A 14,837-nucleotide genomic window follows, 5' to 3' on the forward strand; every position below is an offset into this window, starting at 1 on the left:
TCTATATTTAGAGATGTATTTCTTATGCTTTTTTGTCACCTTTTGGTGGGGCTATTTTGTTATAACCCGTATTTTTCACATTAGGACAATTTGGGGATAATGGTAATAAGTCAAGGGCAAGGCTATGTTTGACCTTGTTGGATACAAAATTCTTATGACCAAATTGAGATGTGGAAATATTGGAAATTTGTTAAGGGTAAAAATTGAAATTTCTCATGTGGAAATACTATAAAAGGTTAAGGGCAAAATTAGAATTTCTCATGTGAAAATACTATAAAAGGTTGAGGGCAAAATTGGAATTTCAACTTGGAAATATTAGAAAAGATTTGGGGCAAAGTTGGAATTTCTCATGAAGTCCTTTAAATCATCAACTCTTAGAACTTTCAAGACAATTCAAGAAAGAAGAAAAAAAACAAAGGAAAAGAAAATAAGGGGAAAATCGATCAAGGAAAAAAAATAGGGAGAAAATTGAAATCTTGCTCCAAAAATTATTTTCTCCTAGTATTCCTACTAAGTCAAGGGTGCTCTACAACATGGTGTAGTTGTTTTGGAAGTTTGGAGACTTGTTTAGTTGATTTGGAGATTTGGGGAAGTGAAAGAAAAGGTAAGAATTAATCTAATTTCTTTGTGTTATGAAGTTTGTTGATGTTGTAGTATGTGGAGGTGTGTGGAATTTATGGAAATATGAAAGTTTATATGGTAATATGGTGCCATGTATACATGTTTTTATATGAGTAAGATTTATTCAATTTTTGTGTAGTATTTTTGTGTAGTATTTTTGTGTAGTATTTGTATAGTAGTTATGATAGTTATTTGATGTTGAAAATGGAAGTTGGATGAAATTTATTGAAGTTGGAAATATGGGTTAGGTGATGTAATTGGAAAAAAATTAAGTTTGTATAATTTGTTAGTTGTGGTTATGATTTTGGGGATATAAATGAAGTTTAAATGGTGTAAGTTGATATTAAACTAGTTTGTAGGAATTATGTAATTTGAGTATGATATTATAAAAATATGGAGGTAAATTATTAAAAGTATGGAGTGTTGTTGTTGGTTGTGAAGTTGAAAGAAGGAAATGAATTTGATTATGAAGTTGGAGGAAGAAAATGAATTATAATATTTTGTTGTATTTATGGAATTTTTGAGTGAAATATGGAATTGATAAAAATTGGATAGCTTACTTGGAATATTTTTCACTTATATTGGAATGAGTTGAAATTAATTATGGATATGAGATATTCATATTTATTTGGAAATGCAAAGTTTGGTTGAAAGTTGTTGCACTAATTGGAAAATTACACCAATTTATGTTATGGTGTGTTAAATTGATTATCGATGGAATTGGTGTTGTTGTTGGCTTGGTTGTTAATATTGTGGCCGAGTTGTAATCTCGGGGTGTCATATATATAGGGGAGATGCTGCCGAAATTTTTGTAAACAAGTATTGGAAAAATTGAATTCTTAAAGTCTTATGAATAGTAATTGGTAAATGTGACCAATTGTAGATTTTGGAGGAAACGGGAATTGAACTTGGACAACCGTAAAAGGCCAAAAAGGTATGTAAAGCTTTACATTTTCTTCTCTTGGCATGTCCTAGATGTAATAAGAATGAATACGAACCTCGGGGATCACTCTACTCTTCGAAATCGACGCTCGAAAATTTCCCTTTTCTATTCAATAGAATTGAATTAGGTAATTATGAATAGTTTTGGACAAATTTTCTAAAATTCTAGATTTTGCACAAATGAATTCCGAATACCTTTAAACTCTTCTAATAATGTTATGAAGTCTAACGCACGTGATTTGTATACGCCACCTCATTTGACCGAGGTGGGCCCCACTATTCTGAATTTTTCTTCGTTATTCCGTTTGAATTACGGTAGGTAGAATTTGAAAGAAACTCTTTGCTATGCTTCCTAATATTATATGAATAATTATTCCGTTAATTCCCATAATATATTTGGAAGTACGGAGATGATTCGGAAAATACTATTTTTACGTAGACTATTGTGATATTGGAAGTACTTGTACTATTATTATTATTCAAGTTTCCTTTTATGATTTGTTATCGAAATTATGCCATCGAGTCTGTATAAATGTTTTATAATTTAAATTGCATTTAGTTTCTCACTACTCCACTCGTGGATGCCTCAATGCTTCTTTCACTGAGCCTGGGCCAGGATATATTTTTGTGCGTATTTCTCTGCATTATTCGCCGTGTCCCGACGTGAGGGGGCAGGTATGACATGTACATGGGGTGGTAAATGTTATGCCACGGAGTTATGCTGTGCCATGTACATATATGTTTGTGATATGATATGATTTGATATGGCCATCTGATATGATATGATTTGTTACGGAGATATTTCCTACTCTGGTATTATGCTGTGCCGTGGTGCCGATGATGGGAGGGCAACCACACTTTGTTCACCGAGTCCATAATGGGGTCGGATATGGCATATGTCTGTGCATATATGGTTTGAGATTTTGATAAGCATTTTGAAATTCTAAACGTTGATTTCATATTTTGCATATACTATTCAGATTATGATTTTATATATTACAGTACATGCTTTACATATTCGGTACATTTTCCGTACAGACTCTTTTTTTTCGGGAGGGCTGCGTTACATGCCCGCAGGTATCGAAGTTCGATTTGCTGATCCATCTGTTTAGGATATTTGCTGCGTCGTTGACAGTGCTCCTTTGTTTGGAGCTTGTATTTTGGTACTGACTTTATCTCTGTATATTTGGATATTTTGGTCAGGGGTACGACGGGGCCCTGTCCCGTCATATGACTATGCTATCATCTATAGAGGTCTGTAGACAGATTTATGTTGTGGGTTTTGTATATATGATTTGGGTTTTGTGTGTTTTGTGGCGGCCTATCATCCCTCGTGCCTACACCTATTTTTTGATCTATTTAGCAATTTTTTTTATCACTACCTTTGTTTATTCGGTTAAAAGGCTAATTTGGGATAAGGGTACGTTTGGGTGCTCAATTTGGGCACTAGTCACGGTCTACAGGGTTGGGTCGTGACATATCTGTGGTTATAAATTTCGAGGTGATTTTTTCCAAATGGATCTAGAGGTATTGATTGACTAGTTGAACACCTGTTACCTCATTTCCTCCTACTTGTTACCCAGTTAGGGTTGAGTTCCCTTTGGGGCCATGTGATTGAGTTAGAGGAGTAGAGTTGAGCTTTAGGCTTTGATTTGAGGTCGTTGCATTTCTTAGTCCTGTTTCTATGCTTTAGAGGGTAAGGTGCTTATGGAGTCGTTATTGTATGTGATTGTTCGTGTTGTTGGGTGCTGGTGATGACATGCATTGCATTGGATCATTATTTTCTCAAGGATGTAGTCAACCCCGGTGCATGCATTGGTTCTTGGCATTGATTTGAGAAAGCTGGGTTGTAGCCCAAACTATTTTATACTGATTTTCGAATGGAGAGTCATACTACCTTTACTACTACTATTTTCAGTAGACTGGAGGCATCAAGGATGCGCTCATTTTATTATATTAATTCGAGGCATCGAGGATACACTCATTTTATTATATTTATTCAAGGCATCGAGGATGTGCTCATTTTATAATATTGATTAGAGGCATTGAGGATGCGCTCATTATATTTTAGGCTATAAATAGCCATCTGTAGATGTAATTAGCATATATAGATACAATTCTCTTTCAATTCTCCTTCTCTCTGACTGTGTTTCTTTTCACTTCATTAATTTAGTTTAGTTTATAACACGTTATTAGCACAAGCCTCCATCACTTCGAGCTATTTTTAAAAGGTAATAAAAGGGTAAGAATTTTATTTTCTTAAAATGTCAAATATCTCTAAACTTGAATTTGTTGCTCTTGATATATCTAGAAAAAAGCTACTCATCATGGGCACTAGATGCCGAAATACACCTAGAATCGATGGGTATGGCAGATACCATCAAAGATGACAATATGGCATCTAATCAAGACCGTGCCAAAGCCATGATATTTCTCTGCCACTATCGTCGCTTAAAATTACAGTACCTCACATTAAAAGACCCCCTTAAACTGTGGAAGAATCTAAAAGAAAGATATGACCACCTGAAGTTGGTCATCCTTCCACAAGCATGTCATGATTGACTCAATTTAAGATTAATGATTTCAAAAATATAACTGAATATAATTCTGCCTTGTTTATAATTATTGCACAATTAAATTTATGCGGAAAAAAAAATCACTAAGCAAGACAAACTTGAAAAAATATACTCTACATTTTCACCCGCGAATATGTTTCTACTGTAGCAATATCATGAAAAGAGTTTTAAAAAATAATCTGAATTACTTTCTCACATTCTTATTGTTGAATGCCACAATGAACTATTAATGAAAAATTATGATAGTCTGCCCGTTGGTTTTTTGCCACCTGAAGTGAATTAGGCAAACTATAATCAATGAAAAAGAGGTCATGGCCCAGTCATGGTCGTGGTCGAAGAAGAAATTATAATCATGATGCTGGTCTGACATCGAGAAACGATCAGCAATACCAAAAGAAGAGTGAAAAGCAAGAAGCTATACCAAAGAAAAATTCAGAAAGTATATGTCATAGATGTGGAGGTATGGACACTGGTCACGGACCTGCAGGTCATCAAAACATCTGGTTCAGCTATATCAGGCATTCTTGAAGAGGGCAGGAAATAATCAAGAGACAAACTTTATCTCTGAAGATAATATTAAGTCTAGGCATCTCGAAGTAGCTGATTTCTTTAATTTTTTTCCAGAAAGAAATATGAATATTCATAAGCTTGATAATATTTAAATAATTTTCTTTTCATATGTATGTACTAAATAATATATTTATATTTTTCTAATCCATGTAAATAAATAAAATTTGTATAATAAACCATATTTTAATTATAATATTTTCTTTATTTCTTTTTGAAAAAAAATATAGCTATGCCTCAAACTTTGTTTGGATCAATGATCAATCACGAGGATATTTGTATAACTGATTATGGAACGAATCATGTCATTTTTAAAGACGAAAAATATTTTTCCTACTTGGTTAGAAGAAAAGCAAATGTTACTACAATTTCTGGTAATTCAAAAATCATTGAAGGCTCCGGAAGAGCTATTATATTTCTGCCTAAGGGGGGCAAAAATTATTATAGAAGATGCATTGTTCTCTTTTAAATCCTCAAGAAACTTGTTAAGTTTTAAAGATATCCGCAGAAATGGATATCATGTTGAGACACTAAATGAAATAAATACTGAATCCTTGGTATAACCAAGAGTATCTCAGGCCAAAAATATATTTTGAAAAAATTACCAACTTTGTCGTCTGGACTATATTATATAAAAATTATTGCAATTGAAGCATATTTGATTGTAAACCAGAAGTTTACTGATCTAAATACATTTGTGCTATGGCATGATCGAATAGGTCATCCTGGATCAATAATGATGAGACGAATTCTTGAAAATTCAACTGGACATCCGTTAAAGAACCTGAAGATTCTTATGAATAATGAATTTTCATGTGCTGCTTATTATCAAGTCAAATTAATTGCCAGACCATCAACCCTGAAGGTTGGCATCGAATCTCCTGGCTTTTTAGAGCGTATACATGGGGATATATGTGGACTTATTCATCATCCTAATGGATTGTTTAGATATTTTATGGTCCTAATAGATGTATAATCAAGATGGTCTCATATGTGCCTGTTATCCTCTCACAACCTGGTGTTTGCGAAGTTATTAACACAAATAATAAGATTAAGGGTGCACTTTCCAGATTATCCAATTAAAGCTATTCGCCTTGATAATGCTGGAGAATTTACATCCCAAGTTTTTGATAATTATTATTTATCAATTGAGATAAAAATTGATCATGTTGATCATGTTCATACTTAAATGGCCTTGCAGAGTCATTTATTAAGCGCCTACAATTGATAGCAAGACCTTTACTTATGAAAACAAAATTGTTGATTACTGTTTGGGGTCATGCTATCTTACATGCAGCAGCACTTGTACGTCTCAGATCGATAAATTATAACAAATACTCTCCGTCATAATTAGTATTTGATCATGAGCCAAATATAGCCCATCTACGAATTTTTGGTTGTGCAATATATGTGCCTGTAGCACCACCACAACGTACAAAGATGGACCCTCAACGAAGGTTGGACATATATTTTAGGTTTGACTCACCCTCCATAATTCTCTATCTTGAACCGTTGACAGGAGACTTATTTACTACTCGATTTACAGATTGTCAGTTTGATGAAACAACTTTTCCGTAATTAGGGGGAAAGAAAAAGAAACCCGAAAGAAAAATTGCGTGGAAAGTTTCATCACTATCTCATTTTGATACACGTACCCGTACATGTGAGCAGGAGGTCTATAATATCATCCACTTACAGAAAATAGCAAATCAAATGCCAGATGCATTTACTAATATGAAACGGATAACTAAGTCACATATCCCTAGAGTGAATGTGTCTATCCGGATTGATGTCCAAAAGGACCATTTACTAGTATCATAGCTTCTGAATCTCAAACACGCCTAAAGCGTGGTAGACCATTGAGTTCAAAGGATAAAAAATCCTAGAAAGAGAAGCGTGAAGAATAATAAAGATGATACTACAAAAGAACCTCCTGAAGAAGGTCAAGATTTGAGTAATCCTAATATTTCTGAAGAAATCAGTGAACCCGAGATTCAAGTGAATGAAGAACTTTAAATAAGTTCTACCGGTGATGAGATAAATCTAGATCGATCAAAAATTACGATGGATAATATTTTTGCATATAATGTTGCACTTAACCTCATGCAAGATAGTGAAAGTCTTGAGCCTAAATTTGTCGAAGAATGTCGACGTAAATGTGATTGGACAGAATAGCAAAATGTAATTCAATTAGAATTAGACTCACTTGCTAAATGTAAGGTTTTTGGACCTGTAGTCCAAACTCCTGAAAGTGTAAAATCAATTGGCTATAAATGAGTTTTTGCGTGAAAACGAAATGAGAGAAATGAAATTGTAGGATACAAGGCACGCCTTCTTGCACAAGGATTCTCTCAAAGACCCGGGGTCAACTATGAAGAAACATATTCACCTGTTATGGATGGAATAACTTTTCGATATCTCATCAGTTTAGTTGTACATAAATTTTTTGAAATATATCTAAGGGATATAGTTACGGCTTACCTTTATGGTTCACTTGATAATGAAATTTATATGAAAATTCTAGAAGGATTAAAATTGCCTAAAGCATGTACTAAGACTCGGGAGATGTATTCAATCAAATTGCAAAGATAATTATATGATCTGAAACAATTAGGGCGTATGTGGTATAATCGTCTTAGTGAGTACTTGATAAATGAAGGTTATATAAATGATGTCATTTATCCATGTGTTTTTATTAAGAAAACAGAGCCAGACTTTGTTATACCCGCCATTTATGTTAATGACATAAATCTCATTGGAACCCCTGAAGAGGTCCAAAAGGCGATTGAATATCTAAAAAAATAATTTGAGATGAAAGACCTTGGAAAAATAAAACTTTGTTTGGGTTTGCAAATTGAATATTTAGCAGACGGAGTCTTTGTCCACCAACTGTCTATATTGAGAAAATCTTAAAATAATTTTATATGGACAAAGCACATTCATTAAGTACTCCAATGGTTGTTCGATCACTTGAAGTGGATAAATATCCATTTCGACCTCTAGAGAAGAATGAAGAACTTCTTGGTCCTGAAGTACCATATCTCAGTGCTATTGATATACTTATGTATCTTGCTAATGCAATTAGGCCTGATATAATATTTTCTGTTAATTTGCTGGCAAGGTATAGTTTATCCCCAACGCGAAGACATTAAACAGTATGAAGCATATTTTGCGATACCTAAATGGTAATATTGATATGAGTTTGTTTTATACTAACAAAGTCTATGCAAACCTTATTGGTTATGCAGATGCAGGTTATTTACCAGACCCACATAAAGCTCGATCTCAACAGGCTATCTATTTACATATAGAGGAACTACTATATCATGGTGATCTACAAAGCAGTCTATTATTGTTACTTCTTCAAATTATGCCGAAATAATAGCAATTTATGAAGCAAGTAGAGAATGTGCTTGGTTGAGATCAATGATACATTTCATCAAAGAAAGATGCGGCCTAGAAAATGATATCAAAATACCCACAGTTATATTCGAAGACAATACCGCGTGTATAGCTCAATTGAAAGATGGTTTCATAAAATAAAACAGAACGAAACATATTTTACCAAAATTATTCTTCACACATGATCTCTAAAAAATGGTGATATTAATGCACAACAAATTCGTTCGAGTGATAATCTTACAAATTTATTCATAAAAGCATTACGAACATCTACTTTTGAGAAGCTAAGATATAAGATTGGAATGCGTCGTTTTCAAAATATCAAATAATCATCAGGGAAGTAAAATACGCACTGTATTTTTTTTTTGTTAACCAAGGTTTTGTCCCACTGGGTTTTTCTGGTAAAGTTTTTAATGAGGCAACAATCAAGCCGTATTACCAGATGTGTGCACTCTTTTTTCTTCACTAGGCTTTTTTCCACTAGTTTTTCCTAGTAAGGTTTTAAGGAGACACAACACCTATGGATATTTAGGATAACTATATATGTTTGTTCTTTTATTAGAATTATTCTTTTATATGAACATCCAAGGTAGAGTGTTGTAAAATAATAGATAAGACATAATGGAATAAGGCGTGGATTATCCACTCACCTTTTCCTTTTTCTTATCCAATTACTTAGTGGTTGTCCATGTTATATTTTAGGCTATAAATAGCCATCTGTATATGTAATTAGCATACAACAACAACAACAACAACAACCTAGTGAAATCCCACAACATGAGGTCTGGGAGGGTAAAGTGTACGTAGACCTTACTTCTACCAAGGTAGGACGACTGTTTTCGAAAAACCCTCGGCTCATTAGAAACATAAAAAGAAGTCAAATAAGAATAAAGAGTTCAAAGCGATATGAGAAAGAAAATAACGAAAGTGACACAGGTAGAATAGAGTAATCAAGGTACAGAAAGTAATAGAAAGATAATAACAGAAGTCAGAGCACAAGAAATTATGGTGCGCTAATGCGCCTACTAATATGAAAGAATAATGAGACTATATACTAGCCTTCTACCCTAATATGGGTCCTCCACACCCTCCTATCTAATGTCATGTCCTCGGTAAGCTGTAAATGTCATGTCTAATCATCTCTCCTCAATATTTCTTCAGCCTACCTCTACCTCTTATGAAATCATCCATGGCCAACCTCTCACACCTCCGCACTGGGGCATTTGTGTCTCTCCTCTTCACATGCCCAAACCATCTCAGTCGCATTTCCTACATCTTGTCTTCCACCGAGGCCACTCGTACCTTATTCCGAATGGCCTCATTTCTAATCTTGTCGCTCCTGGTATACCCATACATCTATCTCAACATTCTCATCTAGGCTATTTTCATCTTTTGAACGTGAGAGACCTTAACTGGCCAACACTCCACCCCATATAACATAGCCGGTCTAACCACTACTTTGTAGAACTTGCCCTTAAGTTGTGGTGGCACCTTCTTGTCATATAGCACACCGGAAGCGAGCCTCTATTTCATCCATCCTGCCGTAATATGATGTGTGACATCATCATCAATCTCCCGCTGCCTTGCATGATAGACCCAAGGTACTTGAAACTACTTTTCTTTTAGATGGCCTGGTCACCAAGCCTAACTTCCGCGCCAACCTCATGAGGTGTCTCACTAAACTTGAACTCTAAGTACTCTGTCTTGGTCCTACTCAACTTAAACCCTTTAGACTCCAAGATATGTATCCAATCCTCCAGCTTAGCGTTAACTCCACAACGAGTCTCATCGATCAGGACTATGTCGTCTGCAAAAAGCATACACCATGGCACCTCACCTTGAATTTATCGCGTCAATCCATCTATCATCAAGGCAAATAAAAATGGACTAAGAGTTGATCCTTGATGGAACCCCATCACAACTGGGAAGTGCTCTGAGTCCCCTCTTACTGTCCTTACCCTGGTTTTTTTACCCTCATACATGTCTTTGATCACCCTAATGTACACCACAGGTACACCTTTAGCCTCCAAACATCTCCATAGTATCTATCGTGGAACTTTATCGTAAGCCTTTTCTAGATCGATGAATACCATATGCAAGTCCCTCTTCCTCTCCCTATACTACTCCACTAGTCTTCTCATAAGATGGATAGCTTCTGTAGTTGAGCGTCCCGGCATAAATCCAAACTAGTTCTCTGAAATAGACACGCCTTTCCTAACCCTCATCTCCACCACTCTTTCCCACACTTTCATAGTATGGCTTAGAAGCTTGATATCTCTATAGTTGTTGCAGTTTTGGATATCCCCCTTGTTTTTGTATAGAGGGATCATTACGCTCGACCTCCATTCTCCGGGCATCTTTACCGTCTTAAAGATGACATTAAATAACCTAGTCAGCCACTCCAAACCTATCGAGCTCGTGCTCTTCCAAAATTCCCCAAGAATTTCGTCAGGTCCGTTCGCTCTTCCCCAGCGCATCCTACGCATAGCACCCTTAACCTCTTCGACCGCAATACTCTTGCAACACCCAAAATCGTGAAGCCTCCCTGTATGTTCCAAATCTCCCAACACAATTTCTCTGTCCCCTTCTTCATTCAAGAGTTTACGGAAGTACGACTGCCATCTCTGTTTAATGAGGGTCCTCTACCAGTACTTTTCCATGATCGTCCTTAATGCACTTCACTTGATCCATATGTAATTAACATATATAGATACAATTCTCTTTCGATTCTCCTTCTCTCTGACTGTGTTCCTTTTCACTTCATTAATTTAGTTTAGCTTATAACAGATTTCGTTTTGTATAAATATTAATTATAGTGTTTGTCCTTTCAATTCTCACTTCTAATACAATGTAGTGGTAACCCTAGAATAAAAAGACCAAAATATCCTAAAATACAATAGACATTGAACAGGCATATTGAAACAAAAGCCCAATACATATGAAACCTAATAGTGGCAAAATGAGTCTTAAACCCTCGTATAAACCCTCTCTTCACACAAAGGAATGCTAACAAGTCTGAACAAACATGGCACCCAAATCCCACGCCAAAAAAAATTCACAGTTGAAGGGTAAAACCTCAAACGCGTCAATGCCCCTTCAACTTGAAGATGAAGTTCCTGACTTCCCTAGAGGTACTTCTTCTACTCAAACATCATTTTAATTTCTAATGGCTACACTGAAATAGCTTTAATTACATTGGAGCAGTTCTTTGGAAGTGTTTAGATGTAACCAACAATAGCTCTAGCAAATTTCGTTTATTTTAGGTGTTCTTCTTTTTTTTTCCTTTTGTTTTGTTGTTGTTCCCCCTTTCCTCTCCTCTCTACTCTACTCAGCATGTGAAAATCCTCATATGTTTTGACTCCTCATTTTTTATGGCTTTTCTTCGTACCTGCTGCTTAATCGTGTGAGATTAAGGGCACTAATTGGAGAGCACTTGTATTGTGGAAACAAATCCATCTATGTTGCTGTGTATTGATATCACCTCTCTTTTCAAACATTAAAAAAAGCGGCTTTAATTACGTAAATAAACCTTCTTCTACTTAACCATGCTCTTTCATCATATAATTGCTTCTACCTAAATTATGTAGTTGCTGGAACTCCTGACATGAATTTATTTTTTCTGAAAATCTTAGCTAGTTTGTTTAATTTGCTGGAAAAAATGTACTATTTCCCTAATGGTTTCTTCAACATATTGACCTGTTTGTCCCATGTCACCACGTTTTCCCACTAATATTGTTTGTCATGTTTGACCCTCTAATCTTTGCTCTTCGCATAGCAGCAGTTTTTTTGCTCTCTTCCTTCGCCCCCAATTTTTGAGCTTTCAAACAAACAATCATCAATGGTGTTTTGGGGTATGCTTAAAATTCAATTTTCTTTGTTTTTCTTCTTCTTTATTGGTAATTATTTGAAAAGAAAGTGATATATTTTGTGGGATTTTAGTGGGTATGTTGTTGTTGTTGAGCTTTTTTTGTGTTTTCTTCTTGTTTTAGTTTCTCGTAGAGTTTTGGGTTATTCTTGAAATTCAATTTCTGTATGTTTTATGCGGTTCCCTCTAGCTGTCTGTTTGCTCTCCTCCTTTTTGTCCCCAATATTTGATCTTTTCAAACAACAATCATCAATGGAATTTTGGGGTATGCTCAAAATTCAATTTTTATTGTGTTTTTATCTGTTTTTCTTCTTATTTATTGGTGATTATTTGAAAAGAAAGTGATATATTTTATGGGATTTTAGTGGGTATGTTGTTGAGCTTAATTTTGTGTTCTTGTTTTAGTTTCTCGTTGTAAAATTTGCATCGCTTTTCGTTTTTTGCTATTATGCTTTATATATTGTTTTTCTCTCTTACTTGAGACTGTGACTTTTGAGCTGAGGGTCTTTTGGGGATCTCCATGAGGTAGTGGTAAGGTTTGTGTACATCCTACCCTCCCCAGACCCCACTTGTGGGATTTCACTGGGTATGTTGTTGTATTGTTTGTCATGTTTTTGGGTTTGTAGGTGGGGCAAGTTCTTTGAGCCGGAAAGAGTTGGATGAAGTTCGAGCTGAGGTGGATGCAGAGTTTGAGGCTGAAGACAGATTATTGAAGAAGAGGAAGAAGCAACACAAGGTGCAAAGGAGTAGTACAGAAGATGATTTAGGTTCCCTTTTTGGCGGTGGCATCAATGGAAAATTGCCAAGGTTCGCCAACAGGATCACTTTAAAGGTATGCTGGTCACTAACTTTTCTTCCAGTGAACCAAATAGAGGATTCAAACCGTCTGTGATAAATGTGTGGCTTGAACATATTTTTACTTATATGCCCCAAAAGAGAAAAGTATAGATGAGAATACATGAAATATCCATCATTACATGCTAATCAAAATTTATATAACATGTAGCAAGAACTGATTTCAAAGAAATCTTAAGACTAAAATGTAATCAACTTTTAGCTCCAACCAGCAGAGGAGATAAGAGGGAGAAAGAAGAGAAGGTGGAAGATTAGCAACAAGGCAAAGCAGAAATTTCTTCGTTCTCAAGGTTGGGGCGGGGGGGGGGGGGGGACAATAATCACCGTGTATGTTGATTGACCCTATAGCCAATATGAGGACTTTGGTAGTGACAAGATTATAGCATTTTGTCAAAGACTTCCACGTGGAAATGGAAGTTTAGAAAAAATGGAGGCCATCATACTCCACCTATCTGTAACAGAGCAAGCGTATATGCACTGAAGAGAACAATGTACAACCCCAGCCTCATTATGGAAAAAGTTATTATTCTGGACCTCTCTGCTACCCTCTTCAATTACAACACAACACATCTCCAATTTATTCTCAGAGGCGATCTCCTTCAGCCATCTGACCAGAAATGACTCAGCTGAGTAATCTGTTTTCTCATCTCTGGAAGGCACAATCTAAGAGTGAAACCTCTTTTTCAAGAATAGAATTGCTTTACTATGTAGTCTTTTAGTTTTTTTGTTCAGTTGGAGCTTTCTCTCCCCTGTTAATAGCATTGACAATTCTTGGACTTGCTCACGTCTTTGAAGCCTTTTTTCTCTTTTAAAATTACATGTTTAAGCTGTTTACAAGTTCATTTTTATTGACACATCTGTAACTTATCTTGTCTACCTGTATTTTGAGTTCTGTGCTGTGTGGTTGTCCCAGAAGTTATGCCAATTGGCAGCAAACATTTAACAACTTTACTTTCTTATGCATTCAGAATATATCTCCTGGAATGAAGCTCTGGGGAGTAGTTTCTGAAGTAAATGAGAAAGATATTGTTGTCAGTCTCCCAGGAGGCTTGCGGGGGTTAGTTCGAGCATCTGAAGCAATTCCTCCTTTCGTGGGGGATGGATCAAAACGGGTATTGGATCTTTTGAGAACTTATTATCTGATATAGGTTCTGCGAATTAAATTTTTATTGAATTCCTGAAGTCCTTTTTTTTATGAAATTTAAGAAGAATACTTCAACTTTTTTTGTTACTTGTCTTAAAAGAAATAATTCCAACTTTTTTGTCCAAAGCTTATTTTATGCCAGAGTTTTAATCATTTGGCAAGCTGAAAGGAATTTGAATTATTATGTAGTGTATGGTGCATCAATATCTTCAATTTATCTATTAAATAAAAGGGAGGATAAAAGATGGTGAGATACGGTAACCAACCTGAAGTGATGTTCCAACACTAGTTCAAGCTTCATGACTAAAATGCCCTTGTAGTCAAATGCTATTGAATTAGACCTTCCAACTAATGCTCTCTATGTTTACTTAAAAAAATTTCTAAGTGAATAATCTCTCTTTAATAAGCCCCATCTGAATAGTATCTAAACTAAAAGTTCTGAACTTATGCGATTATTGTTCATGTGTATAACATTGAATTTCTAAACTCTCACTAGAAGACTTTTTCCCCCTCTATCAAGAAAACGTAAAACAAAGAAGAAAACAAGTGAAACTCAAATATTTAGGAGTGAATAAACTTCAGGAATTTTGAGAATTTTAGTTCATCCTTTGTGATTTTTTTATAAAATTTGTCCTCATCCCTCAATTTTTTGTATTTCGCCAAAGTTTCTTTTCACACTTTTGTATTTTTTATTTGATAACAGAGAAGTCTTCGAGAACTAGTGGTTCAGAGTTATTGCCAATTACTTGACAGTTGCATAATATCGGTCTTTTTAGCAAAAGTTGCTGTGAGTTTGTGGTGGCATTATAGTCAACAAAGCCATACTAGTGTTGAAACGTCATGCCATGGTTTGCGAATATTCTCT

The 14,837-nt window shown here is 35.3% G+C and overlaps 1 protein-coding gene and 1 long non-coding RNA gene across 3 annotated transcripts in view; both read left to right on the forward strand.

Moving 5' to 3' along the window:
• Positions 1–241: 241 nt before the first annotated feature.
• LOC129870878 (uncharacterized) lies at positions 242–2,859 on the forward strand. Of its 2 annotated transcripts, none has more exons than XR_008762150.1 (3): positions 242–604; positions 1,505–1,555; positions 2,641–2,859. It is a non-coding gene; the product is annotated as an uncharacterized LOC129870878 (long non-coding RNA). The 2 variants fall into 2 exon arrangements; XR_008762149.1 differs by lacking the exon at positions 2,641–2,859 and adding an exon at positions 2,123–2,182.
• Positions 2,860–11,060: 8,201 nt separating this feature from the next.
• Positions 11,061–14,837, forward strand: part of LOC129871398 (rRNA biogenesis protein RRP5) — a 46,658-nt gene continuing 42,881 nt past the window's right edge. Inside the window, exons 1-3 of the mRNA XM_055946305.1 lie at positions 11,061–11,239; positions 12,600–12,805; positions 13,797–13,940. Coding sequence (XP_055802280.1) covers positions 11,134–11,239; positions 12,600–12,805; positions 13,797–13,940 — 456 coding nt within the window. The 5' untranslated portion in view covers positions 11,061–11,133. The remainder of the gene's footprint in view (positions 11,240–12,599; positions 12,806–13,796; positions 13,941–14,837) is intronic.

Source organism: Solanum dulcamara, chromosome 10 (assembly GCF_947179165.1).
Source record: "Solanum dulcamara chromosome 10, daSolDulc1.2, whole genome shotgun sequence".
NCBI classification, from domain to species: Eukaryota; Viridiplantae; Streptophyta; class Magnoliopsida; order Solanales; family Solanaceae; genus Solanum; species Solanum dulcamara.